Source organism: Dermochelys coriacea, chromosome 10 (assembly GCF_009764565.3).
Source record: "Dermochelys coriacea isolate rDerCor1 chromosome 10, rDerCor1.pri.v4, whole genome shotgun sequence".
NCBI classification, from domain to species: domain Eukaryota; kingdom Metazoa; phylum Chordata; order Testudines; family Dermochelyidae; genus Dermochelys; species Dermochelys coriacea.
Genome location: NC_050077.1, coordinates 60,594,626 through 60,616,010, shown reverse-complemented (window position 1 = coordinate 60,616,010; position 21,385 = coordinate 60,594,626). Strand labels below are relative to the sequence as shown.

Sequence of the window (21,385 nt, the reverse complement as noted above, 5' to 3'; positions counted from 1 at the left end):
ATCATGCATGTACAACTCCTGATGCAGTTAATGGAAGTTTAGCATAAAAATCTGCTGCTGATTATGGCCCTGCTAATGGTGCAAATGTTTTTACTTCAGTGGTAGTTGACATTTTGATGAAGTTTGATATGATAGCATGTAAGCTGAGACACAGCATCAGAGATTTTCAGAGTTGTTGTAGAGCTAGTTCTATTGTATTTTAAAATTTAGAAAAATTGTAAACAATTATTAAATTAAAAAGTGATGAAATTTACATTACAATAGTTTTCAAAAGCTCTGATTTCCCAGGTATTCAAATGGAGATATGCATTTCCTACTTCCTATTCTATACATTTTAAAAGTGCAAGATGGATAGCTGTTGCATTATTTTTAAGACAATTTTTTTAATAAATAATTATTTTTCTTCTTATTTGCAATCACTTGTAGTGATTAGAATTCTTTTTATTACACTTCAGTTTCTTTTTAAGTAGCTTCATTGTGATACTCTCCATATAGCTTCATGTCTTGTTCAGACCGAAAAACCAAGAGACACTCACTAAGGGATAAAGGAGGACAATAAAGCAATGGTCAATATTAGAAAATTAAGCTAAACTCAAGGCACAGCCTTGGAATATAGGGACACAGGAGCTTTTCTAGATCTGCAGAGTTCATTTTTCATACTTACAGTGGGATCTACCTCCAATGTTGCCTCTGGTGCACAAAATGCAATATATTATCTTTGACAAGCCACTAAAAGAAAAAAATAGCATGTCTAATCTGGAAAATAATTTCTTTCTTGTCTTTGAAACAATCGTTTGTGAATAAGATTGGCAGTGAAATTCCTCATGAAATCATGGAAAATATGGACTGTTATTCTTAAAAAGGCTTAGTTTCTGCATAAAAATTATCAATATTTAGTATACCACAATATGTCTCATAATGGGACCTGGTACTAGATTAGATTCCCTTTGTATATGCAGAGGAAAAAAGTTTTCCACTGTTAACTTATAATAGCTCAATAGTTTTGTTTGTTTGTTTTTTAAAAATCAGGCTGCCCTAGTAATTCTGTGCACAAAAACCAAAAAGCAAAAGGCCACCGTGTAGATTTCAGGGATTCGCCATCTGAAAGCTTTTATTCTTCCATAGTGAAGGAAAGTTATGACCTTTGACATGTGGCTATGGTGCCAAAGAAACTGCTCATAAATGTGTGTCACTAAAGAAGCAGAAATCAATAAATTCATTTAATCCAGTGAACTATTATGCAGTGGGATACAATATATTTTAAAGGGCCAACTGTTCTCCTGTTAATTTAAAAAAAAAAAAAAGCATATTGCTTCTATGGACATTTTGTTTAGTCACTTTTCTTAATGGTAATATAAAATACACAATAATCTCTGATCAATTGGCAAGTATGTTACTCAGTTATATTTTTAATGATTAATTATTTTAATTCTGACCTGAGTCTCAGATACAGTCTGATTCAGGTAAGATAATAGGAACACTAGCTAGTAGGCCCATGTCCTGTTAGCACCCTCAAGATAGCTACTTACAAGAATCAAACAGTCAAGCATGTGTTATAAGCAGGGTCTTTTCACATGGGAGCCCAGGACCAAAATGAATGAGATACTGTCATTCCAAGCTTAGAATAATTTTAAAAGACCATTTGTATGGCCACCTACAACAAACATTATGAAGCCTGTCAGCAAATCACTCAGTCATGCACAGTATCGTTTTTATATCAGCCAGCAATAAGCAATGTCAGGTAGCATAGACGAGATTATCATAGACAGTTGGAGGTAAATATTCAGTGCCATGTGCTGGGAATTAGCCATGGAACTCCCAATAACATTAACAGGACTCTCACAGCTAACTGCCTGAGCATTGTATCCATGTCTGCTCCTTCAAGTATTTAGTGCACCCAATAACTCCAGACGTTTACATATATAAAAGCAACATCTAATTGTTTAATTGATTCATTCTACTAACTGGTTCTATAAAAAAGCACCCTCCCAACAAAACGCCTGGATATGCTTTTCTCTTAAAAAAGAAAAACATTAAGTTTGCTTTCTAGACCATTTAATGTAACTTCCTCACAATAAAAACTCTTACTTCCTAGTTGTGTTACCCATTGTATGTGGAGAACTGTGTACTTGGGGTATGCCAATTTTTACAACAGTGCAATAAAGTGAAACGGATGAGTTGCTTTCCTGGAACAGATAGGTTGAAATAATATGAGTGTGTCCATTTTCAGCGTCTATTGGAGATCAATGATAAATCTGTTTGACAGCTGAGCCACTCAGTGGCTTACATACATGAGTTTAAAAAAAAACAACTTGTCACGTGCTCATTTATTTATTTATTAAAACAAAGAAGTCTCACCCTTGTAATTTGGGACATGCTTTATACAACGTTTCTCTCTCCTCAGGCAAAATGACCAAGTTGTGCAGAACTCTCAAAGAATATTTCCAGTTAACATTAATTTGCCGGATGTCACAGACAAGTTTAATGAACAAAATGATGAATGTCTGTCAATGGCTTCATAAACTCAATGAATTCTATTTACAAAGAGCATACATAATGCACAGCTCTGCCTGAGGCACATGTTACAGTTATTAAGGATTTACCAGAGGCCACAATGCAGGGAGTAAAATGATAATTTAACATTTACACTAGTTAAATAACTAAATCGGCTGATAAATTACCTGAACGCTTATTAATATACTGAAGCCTACAAAAGCACAAGTGAATCAAAAAGTTCTTTAAAACTCTTTTTCGTGTTTAAAAAGGAGTTTCACATTTGATTAAAAGTGTAAACTACTCTCTTTTCAAATAACATGATAAATATTTTAAAATATAAAAAGAAAAGTGAGAAATCCCACAACACACAACACTTGGTAATATCTGGTATTCTTTAAAATATACATAAAAAAAACAAATTGGCCTTCTCTTTAATTGTAGTCAATATCTGGTGTAAAAATGATGATTTTACCATGACAAACAAAAATCTGAGCCTTTGACCCATCTTTGAGAAATCTCACCAAAAGAGCAAAAACAGCCTTAAAACAGATCTAACTGTCACTGAATAACCCTGGGTTGTACTGGCACTTACTAGTAGGACCAAAACCGCCAGCAAAAGCTTTAAAATCCCTGAAGGTAACAGCAGTATAAAAACTAAACAGGCAGTTTTCTCTAATATTTCCAGGGTTAATTCAATAGATGGGAACATTCAAACCTCAGCCTAGAAAGATCTTTTTTCTATGGAATATGAAGAGTGGCCTTATAAATGTAACAAAGTCATTCATTTAGGGGCTATTACACAAAATGAAGTCAATGGCAACACTTCCATAGACATTGGATCGAGTCTTTTCAGAAGCCTACTAAATTCCAACATTAGAACAGAGCTTAAGGCCCCAACTCAGGAAAGTAGCCCTATTCAGGGAAACACTCAAGAATGTGCTTAACTTTAAGCTTGAGTTTAAATTCCACTGAAGTCAATGGAACTTTAAAAACATGGTTACATGTTTTCCTGAATAGGAATGGATTTAAGCATATGCTCAAGTATTTCCTAAATTGGACGTAAGCAAGGGCCAGTGCTGGGAAAGATTCTAAGTGTTTTTAACTGTTAGCTCATCAACCTTGCAAGTAGTATTGCCAGGAAAAGAATCATATATATTAAAAAAAAACAAGTGTCCTTTCCTATGTTATGACATCAGTGTAGATTATTAAAGCTGAAACTAGCTTTTACAAAATTAAAGTAACATTTTCCACTTTTTTTCACTTTCTGCACATCTCTTAGTTTAGAAAATGTAAACAATCTCACTGTAGTTTACAATTAGTTACTGCTTAATTTTACTGCAAGGTTCTCACATGCTAGTACTAGGCAAGAGAATATTTCTTAAATAAAATGTATCCATTAATTTAAAAAAAGATGAAATTTTCTATTAGTTTTAGGTTTTGCAAATCCTTAGTTTTTTACTAAATCTAAATTTGGGGGCAAATTTGACCTCCACGTGTCTCCTAACCCTCCCCTCTACCACAGCTGTGCAAATAAGCCTGCAGAAAAAGAGCACCTCCTCCTAGTCATTAGAAAATGCTGTTTCTTAAATTGCTGAAACATACATTGGGAGAAAGGGAGGCAAAACACATTCAGGTTTGAAAAAAATCAAAAACAAAGTACAGACTATGTAGAATATTTTAAAAACCTGACTGCCTGTAGAAGGATTGATATGCATCAGGCATGACAATTAGGAAATGGCAGGGAAATCAAGGAACAGAGTAAAAGAAGAGGGAGAGGAGACTTTAAAAAAAAAAACTGATGGGGAAAAGAAATGAGAACAGAGATGGAAGGATGTTAAACAACTGAGGTGGGAACACAGATCATAAGGGAATTTAGAACACTGGACTACCTGCTTTTATGATGACAGGTTTCAGAGTAGCAGCCGTGTTAGTCTGTATTCGCAAAAAGAAAAGGAGTACTTGTGGCACCTTAGAGACTCCAGTGAAGTGAGCTGTAGCTCACGAAAGCTTATGCTCACATAAATTTGTTAGTCTCTACGGTGCCACAAGTACTCCTTTTCTCCCTGCTTTTAATTATTTTTAATGCACACAGGAAATGAGTGACAAGCCACAATTTTACAGAAGAGCAGATAGTACCCCCTCACTGATAGGCTGATGGAGGGTCCCTATAGAGGCAATGCTGGGGAACACAGGGCTGACCATTACCACCTCATTCTTGCTCAGTACTGCCTCGAGGCTTAAGGAGATTTAAGAAATAAAGGCCAGTTGTTTTTCTCTTCCCAGTTCTTCAGGTACTACTCAGTCCCACATGGTCAAAGGTGAACCTGGAATCAAAACCTAAACTCTCTTTGCCTGAGGAGCAAAATCTTTGGCAGATCTGAACAGTGAAGTCACACAAGGCTGTAAATGAGCTGCAGCTCTCTCTTCAATGATATGTCTACTAAGAAGCTCTGATAATTCTATCCATTTGCCAATGAAATTAACAAAAATTAACTTTTCTTGCATGAAAAAAATTCTGAAACACAGAATTACTTTTCCCGAAAGGAAAACAAACGTAATTAATCAATGTGTAAAGGAATCTAATCTGGAGACACTGAAAATCAATCAGGAGTTATAAAACTGCTTCTATCCATGTAATCCCTTTCAGCTTTCACATTCACCCATCAGAGTGTATAAAGATACACATCACAGTCTCCTATGAATTAGTTTAACTGCCCTCTAGCTATATATTAAAAGGACACCAGATGACATGTTCAATGCTTATAATAACTTTGGTGTACTCCTTCCTTCCCTCTGGCCAATCACACTGATTATTTCTTTCAAAACTGTCTTTCATGGGGGGAAAAAAAAAACACACTCGCACACTTTGAAAATGACACTACAGTTCCCCAGACTAACATGTGTCTTCTCAACACAAAGTCTTATTGTCATTAATATCAAAATTACAATTCTAGTACTTAGTGCAGTGGTCCCCAAACTGTTTTCATCACGCCCGCCCCCCCGACACATAATGGAATCTGTCCGGGCCCCACCCACCCCCGCCTTCCTCTGGGAACTACAGTTGGGGCTGGGAGTGGGGCCACGGCTCAGGGCAAAGCGGAGCTGGGTGGTGCTCCTTCCCCAACGCCCATGGGAGCTGCCACCACTCCCCTCCCAACTACCAACGGTCCTCCATGCCCCCGTAGGCAGACACACCCCACCGTCTGGGACCACCAACTTAGTTCAATTAAGTGAGTATATTGGACTCAGAAATGTGGTTTAAACTGTATTGAACTGGTTAACATTCTCTGCTTTTGCAGCATTATGCCAATTACTATAAATTGTGATTAGAGTTAAGCACCTCTATCCATTCTGAGCACATAAAATATCTGAACAGCAGTGTCAGATTTAAGCTGAAATTCAGAAAAGCATCCCTATTTGGGACAGCAATTAAGCACAGGATTTAAAAGTTTATTCTTTTATTTATTTTTAAGAGATGTCCTCAACAGGAACGGACTTAAGCATGTGCTTCAGGGCTTTCCTGAATCAGAGTCTTGTGCAGAGGTTCTTGACCTGAATAAGAGTCAAAGAAATGATGATGGTCTTTCTATGGTCATATCCACACTGAGATCAGAACCATGCTACAACTAGGCTTGAATTCAGTGTTCTATCCTGGTTTCAATGCCCAATATGGACAGGGATTTCCCCCCCCCCCCCCAACAATTGTGGTAAGCAGCCAAGTCACAGTGAAGACACCTTCCCTGCTAGTGTAGTGCATCCTTTTCACCAGATTTCACCACCAACAAAATCCTGCTCCACATTGCTCAGAGAAATTATACCAGAGAACCCTACTAACTGTAGCTAACATGGTCTTGATCCCACTGTGAACAAGAAACGTACTTAGCATTTGACTATCATAACAATTAAAGCATAATTGCAAAGTTCTACAGTTTTGTTTTTTGAAGGAAAGGTCTTTCTAGGGAACATTTTTGGTCAATATATCTATAGAAAAGGCTTCCTAATTCTTATTGGCTGAAGAGAGCAGCAGGGACGGCTTCGTAAGAAAATTATATCATTTCTCACTAAAATTTGTCATAAAGAAAGTCATTCACAGGGAGCAAGCCTTCAAGGGATTGTCAAATTGCATATCTGTGGTTTACAGATTATTACTGTCAATATTTTAGACTAGATTTAATGTAATGTTCAGCATTCACTACAAGACCTAGTATATTCTAAAAAGAATGGAAAAGGAGAGACTAACTTTCAATGCCCCATCTCTCCACGCACCCTTCTGCAATCTTGACATCTAGTAATCAAGAGGCCATTTAGTACCACATGCCACTGCTGATGTTAACATAAGGTGGAAAGGATACATGTAACTGCTAACATGCTAATTCCCTGACGGTTCTACTATCCACAAAAAGGCATTCTCCGTCTTTTAGACTCAAACTTGTATTATCCTTCAACCTCTCCATCTCAGCTGCCACTCACCCACTAAAGTTACAGATGGATTGCTATTTGTATGTGTGTTAGAAATATGGGGAAAGATGTATTTTTAATACTAGAAACTTTCCTCCTTACTACATAACTAGAATATAGAGACTCCAAAGAATTTGTAGTCCTGAACCATGCCAGTTAAAAACAAAACGTGCTACTGTGGATTGAACAGGGGGAAAAATGCATATTTGAAAACTCAACACACAAAAATATCTACTTGAGTAATAAACAGATCACAGATTTAAATTTTATTCCTCATGCACTCTGGAGCATACAGCCAAATTTGAAGTTGGTAGCATGGAGGAAGCAGCACATTTGAAAAAACAGGCCTTAGATGCTTAGATAGTCTAGCACAGTGGTCACCAACCTGTAGATCATGATCGACTGGTTGATCCTGGAGACTCTGCCTGTTGATCACGATCTCCAGCCACTAAAAGTGCGGCGGCGCAAATGCAGGCTCCCTGTCCTGACCTCATGCCGCTCCCAGAAGTGGCCAGCACGTTCCCGCGGCCCCGGGGGTTGGGGTGCAGGGGTCTCCACGCACTGCTCCTGCCTGCAAGCACCGTCCCTGCAGCTTCCATTGGCAAGGAACAGGGAACTATGGCCAATAGGAGCTGCGGAGGCTGTGCTTGCAGGCAGGAGCAGCGTGCACAGCCACATGCTCCCACCCAGGGACCACAGGGGTGTGTTGGCCGCTTCCGGGAGGAGTGTGGGGCTGGAGCAGGCAGGGAGCCTGCCTTAGCCCCGCTGTGCTGCCGACCAGGAGCCTGCACCCCAACCCCCAGCTCTGAGCTCCCTCCCAGAGCCAGCACCCCATACTCTCTCCTGTACCCTGAACCCCTTCCTGTATCCCAAACCCCCGCCCCAGCCCTGAGCCCCCTCCTGCATCAAACTACCTCCCAGAGCCCACCCCCCCACACACCCACCAACCCCCTGCCCCAGCCCCGTGAAAGTGAATGAGTGTGGGGGAGAGTGAGCAACGGAGGGAGGGAGGATGGAGGGAGTGGGGCGGGGCTTCAGGGAAAGTGGCGGGACCTCGGGGAAGGAGCAGAGTAGATCCTGGGTTGCACTTAAATTCAAGAAGTGATCTTGCACGTAAAAAGATTGGAGACCACTGGTCTAGCAAAACATGCTGCATGTTTATACCAGTTTAGGTCCCGAACCTGCAATCTGACCTGCACAGATGGACTCTCAAAGAGTGGTTTTGCCTTTTCCACTTCTTATGGAACATTCTAAACTTCCAATGCCACCTCTCTCCCACTCATCCCACCAAACAAGATCAAAATCACTGTAACTGCAATTTTTAGTTGTTCCCAAAATGAGTGAATTAATTCTAAAAAGTATGTTGTTTTATGTTATTATTTATGTTTTACCAAATAAGACTGGAGAACAAACGTACGAGAGATAGGAGGACGACTCCTAGGCAGGGGTTTTAAATGTTGTGCAGGACAAGAATGTTTTTCATTATTGATCTAAAAAGGCTAAAAGTCGCCTTGGAATCATTTCCCATTAACACAAAGATTTCAGATTCTAACATTTTTAGGTTACTATAGCGAGAATGGTCTAAATAATCTTAATAAGTACAAGGCAGACCTTAAGTGCATTTAAAAAAAAATTCCACATCTGATTCTTCCATGTTACAATTGCACCAATGTGTCAAAAATACCTTCCCAGCAGGCCCAACAAAAAGTCAGGCAGTTGAGGAATAAGCATTTTAAAATAGGACCCTGCACAATGATGGTATTATCCAGATGTCACTTCATTTATCTTCCCTTTGCAAATGTTCATGTCGTAAAAAAACACAGTGGGTAATGGGTAAACCTTCCAGAAAGGGTGGGGGAAAGCTTTTTATTTTAAATTTGCCCACACTAGATAAGATATTAAGAATTTGGTCTTTAAAAGACTGTTGAGGGCTAAGAGACAATAAATATAAAAGCTATTTAAGTAGTAAAGGAAATACTTCATATGAGTGCTAAGCCTTCACTAGAAACGTTTGCTTTCTCCTCTCTAACATGACACAAAGCACCTCCCTGCCCCTTGAGATCCTCTGATTAGACTTAAGAATGACAATAAATTAGCAAGGGTTGGAATGATGAAGCTAATCATTTTAATCAAGTACTGTCCCCCTGTTGTGCTGCAGTTTCAACTCCATCTCCTTCATGTATCAGCTGTTTATCTTTTGTAAAAAACATGTGTTATGTATAATTATGTGAGAATATTATGAGTGCAGTGAATAAAGCAAAACAAAAAGTTGTTCCAGTTTGAGTTCAGGTTATTAGGTCTACCCAGAGACTCCAAAAGTCAGACATAATACCGAGTTTTCCTCTCCCCTAACTTTGTTGTAGAGACTATCAGATTTAAAAATTGGGATATGCTGCTCCTTAAGAGCTTCCTAAAGGCTGACTCTAGTAACTAATGCTGACCATACAACCCACACTTGTTCAACAAAACGCTAAAAGTTTACATTGTTGATTACTTTTTCACTTAGGTGGCAATTACCAGTTATAAAGACTGGAAGTAATCAATCCCAATTTAACAGCTGGGCCTATTGAAGGAATAACAAAAACAATACAAAACTGAAACAAAAGATTAATCTCCAAAATTCTAGATATAAGATGTAGTAGATGAAGGCATTCCATATTTACTTTTAAAAAGGGAAATTTTCAACAAGAGAAATCACCATGTTTCTGTATTAAAATACTTAATAATTTTAAGCTCTTTCCTGAAGATTCTCTTTTGTCATTGTTTTAAATTGTTCTGCACTCCATCAATAGGCCCAGCTGTTAAATTGTGAAGATGTGACAACAAGTATCTAGGCAAACAACTGCTCAGAGACCCTTTTCTTTAGAATAATCAGAGCTGGCTGACAAAAGGGAGCCATGCTGAATACGCTTTCAACAATTCCGACAAGAAGCAATGGAAGACTTGTAAGTAGAGCACCATCCCTTGCTTCAGTGCATTGCTTTGCAATAAAAAGTCTTGCAGTTTAGAGCAATGGTCACACATGGAACTTATGCAAGTGACAGTCATAGGTCTGAGCAACTGCACAAGGAAAGAGTGGTACTGGGCTACATTTCTCAGGTACATGAAGAGTTTATTAGCTTCTAGGCAAGCTGCCAATAAAAGCGAGTGCTCCTTTAAAAAGGAGCCTGTAAAACTATTTACTACTTTTATCACCTTAAATGTATAATACAGAACAACATAGCTTTGAATTTACTAGCTGAAAAGGAGAGCAAGGTCAGCCAGAAATGCCAAACTGAGGCATTTTAACACAAAATTAAAATTCAACTGTTGTGAAAACTCACCAAAACCATATTTCTCCAATGCGGATATACTACTGCATTGGCCAGGAAATAAACCCAGGTCAACGGCTTGGAAGACAGTTATGCACACAACTATACCACCCATGCTTCTCCAATGGGGATGCAGAAGAAAAAGACACTGTAAGAGTGCATCTAAAATAGGCATTGCCTTGCCTGTTTTTGGTAAGGACACCGATAAAAACACCAGCATTCAGTTCACAATAGAGCATATGTGGTTCGTAAGACCAGTGCAGCTAAATCATTGCTGAAAAAGGGGTAAGAAGTTTCCGAGTGCACAAGGCTAATTAGTGCTGGTCTGATGTCTCAACTTGAAAGAATGGGTGTACCATTTCTTTAAAATGGTTGCAGGGGGGAAAAAAAGCTTCTGAAAGGTGGCTGGGGAAGGTTCCAGAATGAAGCTCTACAGTGAAACCGGGTGGGAGAGTGAGAGTCAGTATAGCTTTAGGAATAATACTGTTCTCATTTGTCTAACACTGATCAAGGAACTTTTATTAGGAACAAACTCCTTTGTAATTATTTACCATTGCCACGTGACCAAATTCACTTGCAGGAGGCAAAACACTGGGACAACTCTATTTCCTTCTCCCTCCACAAATATCAAAATCAGACCATCTCAAGAGCTAACCACCCACTTTTGTTTCTAGTGAGGTGTACTCTCCTAGTGATGCATGCTGAGAAAACCTACTAACCAATATGTCTACAATAGTGGAATTAAAAAGAAAAAAGCCAGTCTGTAATCCTAAATATGTTTCAGGATTAGTACCTTCATACTATTCTTATTACAGGAGTGTTCTCTTCTAGAGCTCCTGCCATCTGCAGTTACAACAACCTCAGTTGAAAACCATCTCTTTTCTTCTATACTTCCACCTCATCATTTGTTACTAGTATATGTATGATATTAATAAACTCTGCAAACGTTTTGAAGGTAGTTTGAAAGTAAAGTGATATACAAAATGAAATTACATTGGATTGGATTGCTGTAAATGCCTTTATAAAAGTATTTTCTAAATCCACGTATAAATTTTGTTTTTATAACAGGGGAAATGTTTTCAGTGTGGATACACATTCATCAACATTCAGCTCACTGCTCTTTTAAGTAGTCAAAATATTTAAAAATTGAAAGCAAAAGGTTGCATTAAAAACACTGGCAAACAGCATTACCTAATCCCACTGTAATGTGACTAGAAGTAAATAAGAGGTTACAGGCACCTCACTGTTTGCAGTAGTCAATCAAAATTTTAAACTTACCTCACTGACGCAAAGTTTAGCCTGATAAGTTCAAAAGGATCTGCATCTCATGAGTTGCAAGTCAACAAGAGATCACTGTTGTGCTCACAGGAATTAAATCATAATGTTAAGACATGTTTAATATTCAATCAACCTACTGCTTGTGTAACCTTTCATTCTCATGTAACATAGAAACAAACATGCTAACTGTGGAAAAATTGTTTGTTTTCGTCTGATTTAAAATCGGGCCTTTAAGATCAATTCAGCTGAAGCCTACAAGCTGAAAAAAAGGAGTTATCACAGAATGTTCCAGGCAGTTGTATGTGCCCTCTCCATCCATCTTAAGACTTCAATTTCCACCTTTTGTGGAAAGGAAACAAACAATTAGCATCCTGTCCAATCACTACTTAACAGCCAGCTTTACTGACTTCAGAACACAAACCTCCTCCTCCACTTTTTCCTAATGCCATGTTATCTCACGCCTAACTTTGTTGCAACAGATGTATTTTCAGACAGTTCATACAACTCTGCACTGTGAAATTTTATTCCCATTTTAGCATTGCGAGTTTACAAAGTCTAGGTTTGTGTAACTTTTGACTGGTTCTCGCGGTACGAAAAAAAAGCTTTGAGAAGTTATCCATATAATACTGCTTTGGTATTTTGGCAGTGGGAATCCTGCTAGAAATAGCAGGGATGGGCTGAACTTTGAATAAACTATTTAAATCTTCAGGTATTAGCATTTTACTCACACATGGCACCTCACAAAGAATTATGCTGTGGAAGGAACCGCCTTCTCCCCTTCCCCCAGACTTCAATTACCCTAAACTGGAAGTAACTACAAACATCAACCAAAAATAATATTTATTTTTACCTAACTGATACCTTAACTCAAGAGTATCCTTTAAAAAAAAAAAGAGTAGGGGGATCTTATGGAAGAAACTAAATTAGTCAAATTCTTTTGTGCATGGATGAACAACAGGAAAGCAAAGCCTTGGGGCCTCTAGGGAGGAACCTTGTCCCTGCAGACCTGCTCTGATGTGCTCATGAGATAAGGCTCCATAGTGACACTTAAGGAAAGGCTTGCTCACATTTGAATTTCTGCATTCCTCAAGAACAATTCATGGCAATCACTAACTTTGCAGAGGAGCTACATGAAAGCTTTGGCCAATGAATGAGGGTCATCTGCTCTTTATCACAAGGGTAAACCTCATCCTGGCCAGTTTCTAACCTTTTAACCCTGTGAATTCTTAATTTGCACATGAATAATGGAATTCTTGCCTAGAGTGCAACCTTCAGCTTCCAGTTCCTAACTTTAGAAACCAAGACCTGATCTCCTTGTGTGTTCAGATCTTAAACTCTTGGACAGATTAAAGTTTTAGGTTTCCAAATGCAACACAAAGTATTACACTTCTGAAGCAAAAGATAAGCTTGCTGGTGAAAGCTATGACAATGCAAAGTAAAAGAACATCCTTGCACCCTGCTGCTATCAGTAGCTAAGACAGCATTTTCTTTTTTTTCCTCCAAAGAAAGAATGCCCATTTAATGCCTATTCTCCACCTGTTTAATATGTATAGTTCCTTCTTTACCCTGATCACAAGATAAAGTCATTTGCTTTTACAGCAACTGACAACTGCTTTGAAATACAATGATTTGAAAAACTACACACACCTCACAAAACTTTATTTTCTTAAGTTCAAAATGCTGGCAGTTCATTCAGATCATGTTAGTAGATAGAATCCATATGAAAAGGGGGCTTTAAACCAGTTTTGCATCCATATTATATGGGTTTCAAAATATAACTATATCAGTTATCTTATTTCATGGGCTAATAACAGACTGACATTTCAAGTGTTAAGACTGCACTAGGACTATAAGGAACACATTTCAACACAAGATTACATCATATTTAGCTATTACTTAAAATAATCATCTATATGCAGCTAACACCTATTACAATCACTATACCCACTTGCCTTTTTAAAAAACGTTCATCTAGAAATCCAGTATCTCTTCCAGTTTTGTCAATGAATAGGAAAACTTTAAACAAACTAGACAAAACACGTTTTTTCCAAGGGAAGAATCTTCATTTTTTTTTAGTAAAAAGAAAAGAGGAAAGCACAACCAGTAAAACAAGAATGCCATTCCACAACTCAAATCAGTTAGTCACAACTTTTCACATGTTAAAGTCTTGAATAAAGATTTATCACAAACAAAATTACCTTTTGAAGAAGTAATGTTTCATCTGGATTTAATACCACTATTTCTTACAAAAGTTCAATACTCTCTTAATACAGACTCCAACAAGAAACTCCAGGAGTCTTATACTAATATCTTTCAGGGCGCATGATGCCACACTACTCTTCTGGAAGTGCCCTGTATTAAACAATGCCCTGGATTTTCTGAGAGTCTACAGTTCTAGACACAGGATCCATCACCTCCTGATGAATCTAAGCTTTTTTAAAGTTAAGTCTTGCTCCCTCTGGTTGTTAAGAAAACAAAAACTTCCAGATGTGAACCAATGCAACACTGTCTTCCTGAGTCTGCCAATACACTGCCTGAAACAATGACTCTAAGAGAGACAAACTATCTCAATGATGCATAAAAATGCTAAAATCAAATTTAAGTTTCAACTCTGTCACTGTTTCACTTCTGACCATTCTATCAGAAATATCCAGCTAATGTCTTATCCATCAGTTTTTTATTTAAATGGAAGTTAGATGTGGGGAACAACAGATGTTGCTTTCAAGAGTAGAGAACTAGAGTTCAGTCCCTTTCAAGATGATGCCTTCCCCAGTGTCAAATACCCCCCCACCCAAAAAATAATCACTTCAATACCTAAAGGCCAGATTAAACTAACACAAACCTTCACTTCTCCTCCTGACACCTTCTAAAAACCAATGATATCAAATCGTAGAGCACAGTGAAATTGTGGGTGTATAAATAAACTGAAAGCTTAACATTCTGAAAAAAAGTATTAAAATTAATAACATTAATCTAGGAGTACTGCACTGATTGTATTAATTAGCTTCAAATTAGGTAGTACCACACAGTTCTGAATTTATTTTAAGCTGCCACAGAAGTCATGGTGGAAATGAGCAGAGGAAGACCCACCCTGCTGGAGAAATTAAGACTATCTTCACAGAGAAAACCAGAGGCTTGACTATAATCATACAAGTTTATATGTACTTTCTGCTATGCTGTTTCTTTTGTTCCCAAAGACATAGCATAGCTGAAAGTACATATAACTTATATGATTATAGTATATAAATCACACACATATATATATATATATATATATAAATAAATGCATCCAATGAAGTGAGCTGTAGCTCACGAAAGCTTATGCTCAAATAAATTTGTTAGTCTCTATGGTGCCACAAGTACTCTTTTTCTTTTTACATATATATATATAATGTGGAAGGAATCAGATAACTTAGTGGCAGACCTCTTTATTGTCATGCAAAAGACCTGAGTTCAGTTCCTAGTCTGTTTCTTGTTCCCCAAACCAGCAGAGGCTAGGAATACTGCAAAGACAGCACACTCAGGAGCAGAATTTTAAGTTATTAAGTTAAGATGTTTAGGAATCTAAAGAGGCAGATGGATGCCTAGTCTAAATACATTCAATAATCTGACCCTCAGACCCTAGTAGTAGTTACTCGCGGTACTCAACAGTGACCTCTGGTTCAGTTAAATAGTAGTATCAACCAATTCCAGAAGGAACCCAGTCCAGTTCTCCCTGGCTATAAGAGTGTGTCTGAGTGTGGCCTTACCTCGAGAGTTCAACCCTCAGGGCTCCTCAGACCCTAGAAAACCACCTTACACACATTAAGGTTCTCCTCTGGCTTGTGATATCTTAAGAACTGGTCAACAATTGAAAGCCTGTCTTACAAATTTCTTTATCATTTCACTTATTTGTAGGCAACACTTCTAACGTTTCAGTGTTGTAGTGTTTGTAAAACAATTCTTAAAAATGGTTTGAAACAGAACGTGATAACTTTATATCACCAGTGTATTTTACAGAATGTCAACAACAAGAGAGATCAAGCCAAAATAGAGTACCAAAGGGAATGCCACAAATAGTAGGTCAAATTAACTCCTGGTGTCATTCCAATGGCTTCAGTGGAGTTACAGGGAAGGATCTGGCCCATAATCTCACACACATTATAAATAACAAAGATTTTAACAGAAATTAAATCCATTTGTTTTATTTTTGGTAATATCTGTTTAGTCTCTCTTGTACATAGAACAATATAGCGTTGTGCTGTCTTAAAGGTAGTGAAGCCACAAATATGGAAACAGGCTAATAAATTGGTAACTACATGTATCTGTGATAAACAAGAGATTCAAGTGCTAGAACTTACTTGCTAGTGTAAGGTGACCTTTTTGACTGAGAATGGCCCCATATTTGTTCAGTGCTAAACACTGGTAAAATCCTTCATCAGATGGTTCTCCTCTTTTTCCTTCCACCTCACTGATGTATAAAGAGCCATTGGATAATGTGTAGATCCGTTCATTTTCAGAAACTTTTGCTCCATTTTTCAGCCATGTGATCGTAACGGGAACTTCGCCTTGTGCCTGGCAATCTAAAACCACTGGGTCCTTCCTTGTGACGGTTATATCCTGTGGCTCTTTTACAAAAAACAGCTCACTAAAGCACCATACTCCTGAGAGAAATAAAACCGTTTTTGTCCGTAAGTACAGGTATGCAACCATCATAAAGCAGTCTTGCAAAACATATCACAATTGTATTGGTGTGATAATTATATCTGTGGCCTGCAAGTACCAGGTTCTACTCCCAGTGAAGTAAAATCTCTGTGTTCTGGGGAAGCAAAAGGATCAGGCCCCAAATAACTACACAAATATTTACTTTCTTGTTTTCAAATGTACACAGTTATGTTAATGAGAAAACAGGATTAGAGTTTTAAATATTTATTAGAGCATAAGCTTTCGTGAGCTACAGCTCACGAAAGCTTATGCTCTAATAAATGTGTTAGTCTCTAAGGTGCCACAAGTACTCCTTTTCTTTTTGCGAATACAGACTAACACAGCTGCTATTCTGAAACCTGTTAAATGTTTACGTTATCATAACCAAGATTCAGCACAAAAAATTGGAATCTGAATATTCAAACAAACTTTTCTTTCCCATCTCTCTCCTTTCCCTGATTCCCACCAATCTAGGCAAAAAGACACTATCTGATGCTTTTGCAAACAGAGGAATAAAATAATCCTCATACAAATGTGGAGCTTTTGTTGGTAAAGTATTAGTATCATCTTCAGGGGAATCAGGGAGCACAAGCTGTCTGCTAATTTTACAAGCTTGTCAAAAAGATCTTGAACAGGGTAAGTCATAAAAGTCTAATTTTACAAGAAATCATTAGCAAAACCCTGTCTTTGGGAGCTAGAGGATTCTTTCCCATGTCCCCAGAAGTGTCTGGCCCCTCTGCACTTATTTCCGTGGGAGAAACTTTTATCTTTTGTAACAAATTCGGGGTGGGGGGTTGGAGTCTTGTGTTTTGGAGGCGGCAAAATGTCAACTCTGCTGCCAGAAAACCTGACCAATTTGCTTCATTTCTGCAGGTCAGCAGAGGTATTTAGAATACAAACAATGCAACTTTCCAGAGTTGGTAATTCTTGCCACTGGTACCCAGCGGGGGAGGAAAGGCAGGAATTAGCAAACCTTTATTTCAACTTGTGTGTATGGCCAACTGTTCCAGAAACGCGTGACTAATTGATCGCTTACTGTCTAATGGGGGTGGGGGAGGTTTAATTAACCAATACACATTTCGTTAGAAGAACCGCTTCGCAGGAAAACCAGGTTTTCCCAGCCTTACTCCCGCCCCCAACACACGCCTAAATCGAGATAAAGCTGATGAGTAGCGAAGAGTCCCCGTACACCCATCCCGCTTCCCCTCCACTGATAAAGGCGGGGGGCTTTATAAAAAAATATGTTCTCTCTGCAGAGAGATGGGGCGGGGGGCTCACTGAATGGGCAGCTCTTGATTAGGACAGAAACTACTTGGCAATAGATTTCTCGGGTCCTGATCAATAACGTCCAGGAACCCTCCAATCATGCAATTTGCCCAGGATCCGCACACATCTGAGAGCTCCTGCCTGGTCCTTTTCATAGCAGCTCCCGGGCTATGCAGATTACGCCTGCACCCTCCTCTCCTGTTGTGACTCCAATCACGGGTCCGCCTTTGATCCCTTTCTCATGCTAACAAAGATCTGAGCCGTGAAAGTGAAAGCCAGACACTGGCAATTAAAAAAGTAGGTGCAGGACGGTCTCTAACCCAGATGCGGTGAATGAAAATGTCCCTGGGCCAGCCAGTGCAAGGATTCAATTGGCGGCGGCTTCCCCTGGCATAGTACCTTCCCCAATTCACTCCCAGCTTTCCCCAAAGACATCTCCCTCCACTCCGTTTGCCCGCTGAAAATCATCCCCCACCCGCTGCCCCTCTCGGGCCTGGGCCCCTCTTCACGCTGCAGGTAACTGGCTGCACAGGAGCAAACGGCAGCTACCCAGGCTCGCTCTGCAACTTTCCCGGCAGCTGGCTGGAAGCGGGGCAGAGCCGGGCTCCGGCACAGCCCCCGCCGGAACAATATAAATAAAACCACGTGCGGCTGCAACCCCAGCCCCAGCCCTCCTGGCTGCACAGAGAGCCGGGCCGGAGAAATCCTCCTCCCCCACGCGGGCTACGCGCCCTTGCCCCGGGAGCACTGGACAGTAGCAGCCCCCACTCCCCTTCTCCATCGCTTCCCCTCGCCCAGCACAGGGCCGGAGTGGGGACAATGGATGGGGGCCGGGGAGAGCAGCCACCCCCCCCCCCCAGCTCCCTGGGAGCGCTACCCACGCGGGATGCCCGGGCTGCGGAAGGTCTCGCCCTTGGGCTCATGGCCAGCGAGGAACCCCGGGCGTGCAGGCGGGCTCCCGGCCGGCGGCCACGGGGCACAATGGACGGGAGCGGGGGAGGCTGGACAGCAGCAGCGCGGCCATTAAGGGCAGCGGCCGGCTGGGGAAAGAGGAGCGGGGGCCCCCCCGGGCTCTCCGCACCGACGCCCGGGGGCTGCCCAGGCTCCGCGCCGGGCGGGCAGGTCCCCCAGGGCGGCGCTGGCTCCCCGCCCGCCGCGGAGACGCACGAGCCGGGGGCCGGGCAAGCGCCGCAAAGTTTGTGGCCGAAGCAGCCCGCCCCCGCCTGGACTCACCTGGGATGGGGACGATCAGCGCCCAGAGCAGCATCCGATGGGGAACCGGCGCCATTTAGTGGGCTCTGCCTGGCATGCTCCCGCCGCGCGCCCCCCACCTCCTCGCCTCGCCCGGCTCTGAGCCGGAGCCGCCCCTCCGCGGCGGATTCCCACTCCCGGGGACTCTTTCCCTGTGGCCGAGCCCCGGCGCACGGACACAGTGCAAGGGGAGAGCGCGCCCCTGATCAATGGACAAGGGGAGGAGAAAGGGGATGGACAGAGCCTCCCTGAGTGCGCGGCTGCCCCGGCTCTACTTTCTGCATCTAGTCTCCATTGGCCTGGGAGGGGGCGAGGGGCAGGGCCGCGGGGAGGAGGGGAAAGAGGGACCCTGAGGGAAGACGGGGGGCGGGACACTGGGGCTCTCTGGCGCTGGACAATGCACCTGGAGCCAGGCTTGCAAGTTGCCCTGGCGGCTGCAGTCAGCGGCCAGCGGAGCAACCTGCGCAGACTCCTCTCCTGCCAGGGGCACCCTAGCCCTGGGGCGGTGGGTGATGCCAGGGCCCCCGCGGGCTGCTTTTGTGGGGAAGGCGAGGCGCGAGCGCAGGCTCTTTCTTTCCTGCCCGTCCCCCGCTCCCAGAGGGGCTCCAAGCTGTAAATCTCCAGGCCGTCAGAGCCAGACCTGACCCCATGTCTCCCCCGCTCCCTCATCTCCGGATTAGTTTTGAAGGCAGCCTTTAAAGTCTCTCCCCTTCTAGTGATGATGGATTTTTTTTTATTACCACGTGTACGTTTCAAAAACCAGAGGGGGGGGGGAAACCTCACTCACCCTGATCTGAATTCTCCCTTCTTCATTTGAACACAGTTTGCCCCAGGGAGAGAGAGCACCTTGGTCCTAAACAGTGGTTTGAGGGGCTTGTTTAAAAACAAATGAGGAAACAAGTTTTCCCTCATACCGTGTTACTGTCATTGTTCCTTAATAATGCGATTCACCTTCAGAGCTTTGCCGTTCTCATCATTATCAAGCAGGCAAAGGAAAGGAAACACTATGAACAACAGTTTTAAAACCAGTTTGAACCATGTTATCTTTACATCAAATCTGGCTTTCTGGGTGGCAGTAGCCACTCCACAGTTTAGGTTTCAAATGAGTGCGTTACTCATAAAATGGGGATAATGATGCTTCCTACCTTTATAAAATACTTTGAGATCAGATGAAAAACACTATATAAGAACTATTATAAACCCAGTGTTATTCCCTCCCTTTTAAAATCCATAAAAATGTCATATCATATCCTCAAAACTAGTAGGTTAGGCCTAGGGCTAAAGTACAATTTTTTCTGAAAAACTTGAAGACAATCAGATATGGGGTTCCTGCATTAGGACACACTAAAAATTTAGGTACTCATCAGAATCAAAGATGTTTTATTATTGCCACAGTTTAAGGAGGGGTGGGAGTGAGGAACAGAAAGGAAAGAGATAAAATCTAGTTTACCGGACTCTCCTAGCAAAGTGGTGGTGCCCAGGTCTACAGATGAGCTAATAAAAGTGCAATTTTCCATGTTATTAACTTTGAATTTGGAATGTCTCTGAGAATAATTGGGCCTGGCAAACTTAGTACAGGGCATGATATAGTTGCTGGAGATCAAGCCTTCATTAAAAAAAAACCAAAACAGTAAGTCTCCAAGCCCTTTTTCTTTCATAGATAGATGGCAAAATGGAACCAATTGCCAACAAGGCCTGTCCATGGGAAACAGAGATATTTTCCACCAGAAGGTTTGTGGGGATGGGAGGGTATGACAAACCTGCTGAGCCCCCTAAGTTTTGCAGGAGGCTGGGACCTTCAGGAGATCCAAGAAGAGGACAATGCCTCCAGATCTCACCCAGTCCCCCTTTCCTAAAGCAAGCAGGAGGGAGGAATGCCTAGCAAACCATAAAAGATGCACTTGCCCCCACTTCATGCCCTAGCCTGAGGATGCTTTTTGCTGCTGCACCCTCCTGCTGTCACACACAGACTCCATGAGCACTAGACTCCTTTGTGGCCACCTCCATACCCTCCTATAACCTTAGGAGATTCATTGGGAACCCCCAGAACCTTCGGAGGTGCATCAGAGGCAACCAATAAAGCCCTACAAGCCTTAGGGTCATTGAGGAACCCACACAAACACACACTTTAGGAGGCTCATCGGGGCCACCCTGACCTCCCACACACACACAAACTTTAGGTTTACTGGGGGCCCAATATTGCTTCTGTGCCTTAGGTAGCTCATTGAGGAGCATCCCATCCCCACAAGCATTCCAGGGCTTGCTTGCCCCACACAAATCTATTTTGGATGATCAGAGTGGGGCCTGAGAAGTCTATTTTAGTACCTCAGAGGCTAAGACTATTCTGATCATTTGGGGGCTCAGGAGCCTAAGATGGCTGATGGAGGACCCCCCTAAATCTCAGGGCTGGGGGTAGGGATAATGAGCCTTCTGGGCATGGGGGTAGATGCACAAGGCCCCAAAGAGCCTACTCAAACTCATGAATGTGCAGGGATGTGCCTCGCAATGCTCAGCCAGTGGCCACAAGGAGGTTGGAAGCCCTGATGAGCATTCTACACCTTATCTACACTTACAGGGATATGTAGGGTATGTGTAGCTACATGCTGTAGTGCTGCAGTACATAGTTCCATCTATGCTTGTAG

At 41.4% G+C, this 21,385-nt stretch overlaps 1 protein-coding gene across 1 annotated transcript in view; it reads right to left on the bottom strand.

The window, feature by feature from the left end:
• Positions 1-18,994, bottom strand: part of PRTG (protogenin) — a 129,916-nt gene extending 110,922 nt beyond the window's left edge. Inside the window, exons 1-2 of the mRNA XM_038419649.2 lie at positions 18,726-18,994; positions 15,884-16,186 (exon numbers count right to left, since the gene is read on the bottom strand). Coding sequence (XP_038275577.1) covers positions 15,884-16,186; positions 18,726-18,780 — 358 coding nt within the window. The 5' untranslated portion in view covers positions 18,781-18,994. The remainder of the gene's footprint in view (positions 1-15,883; positions 16,187-18,725) is intronic.
• Between the last annotated feature and the right edge of the window lie 2,391 nt (positions 18,995-21,385).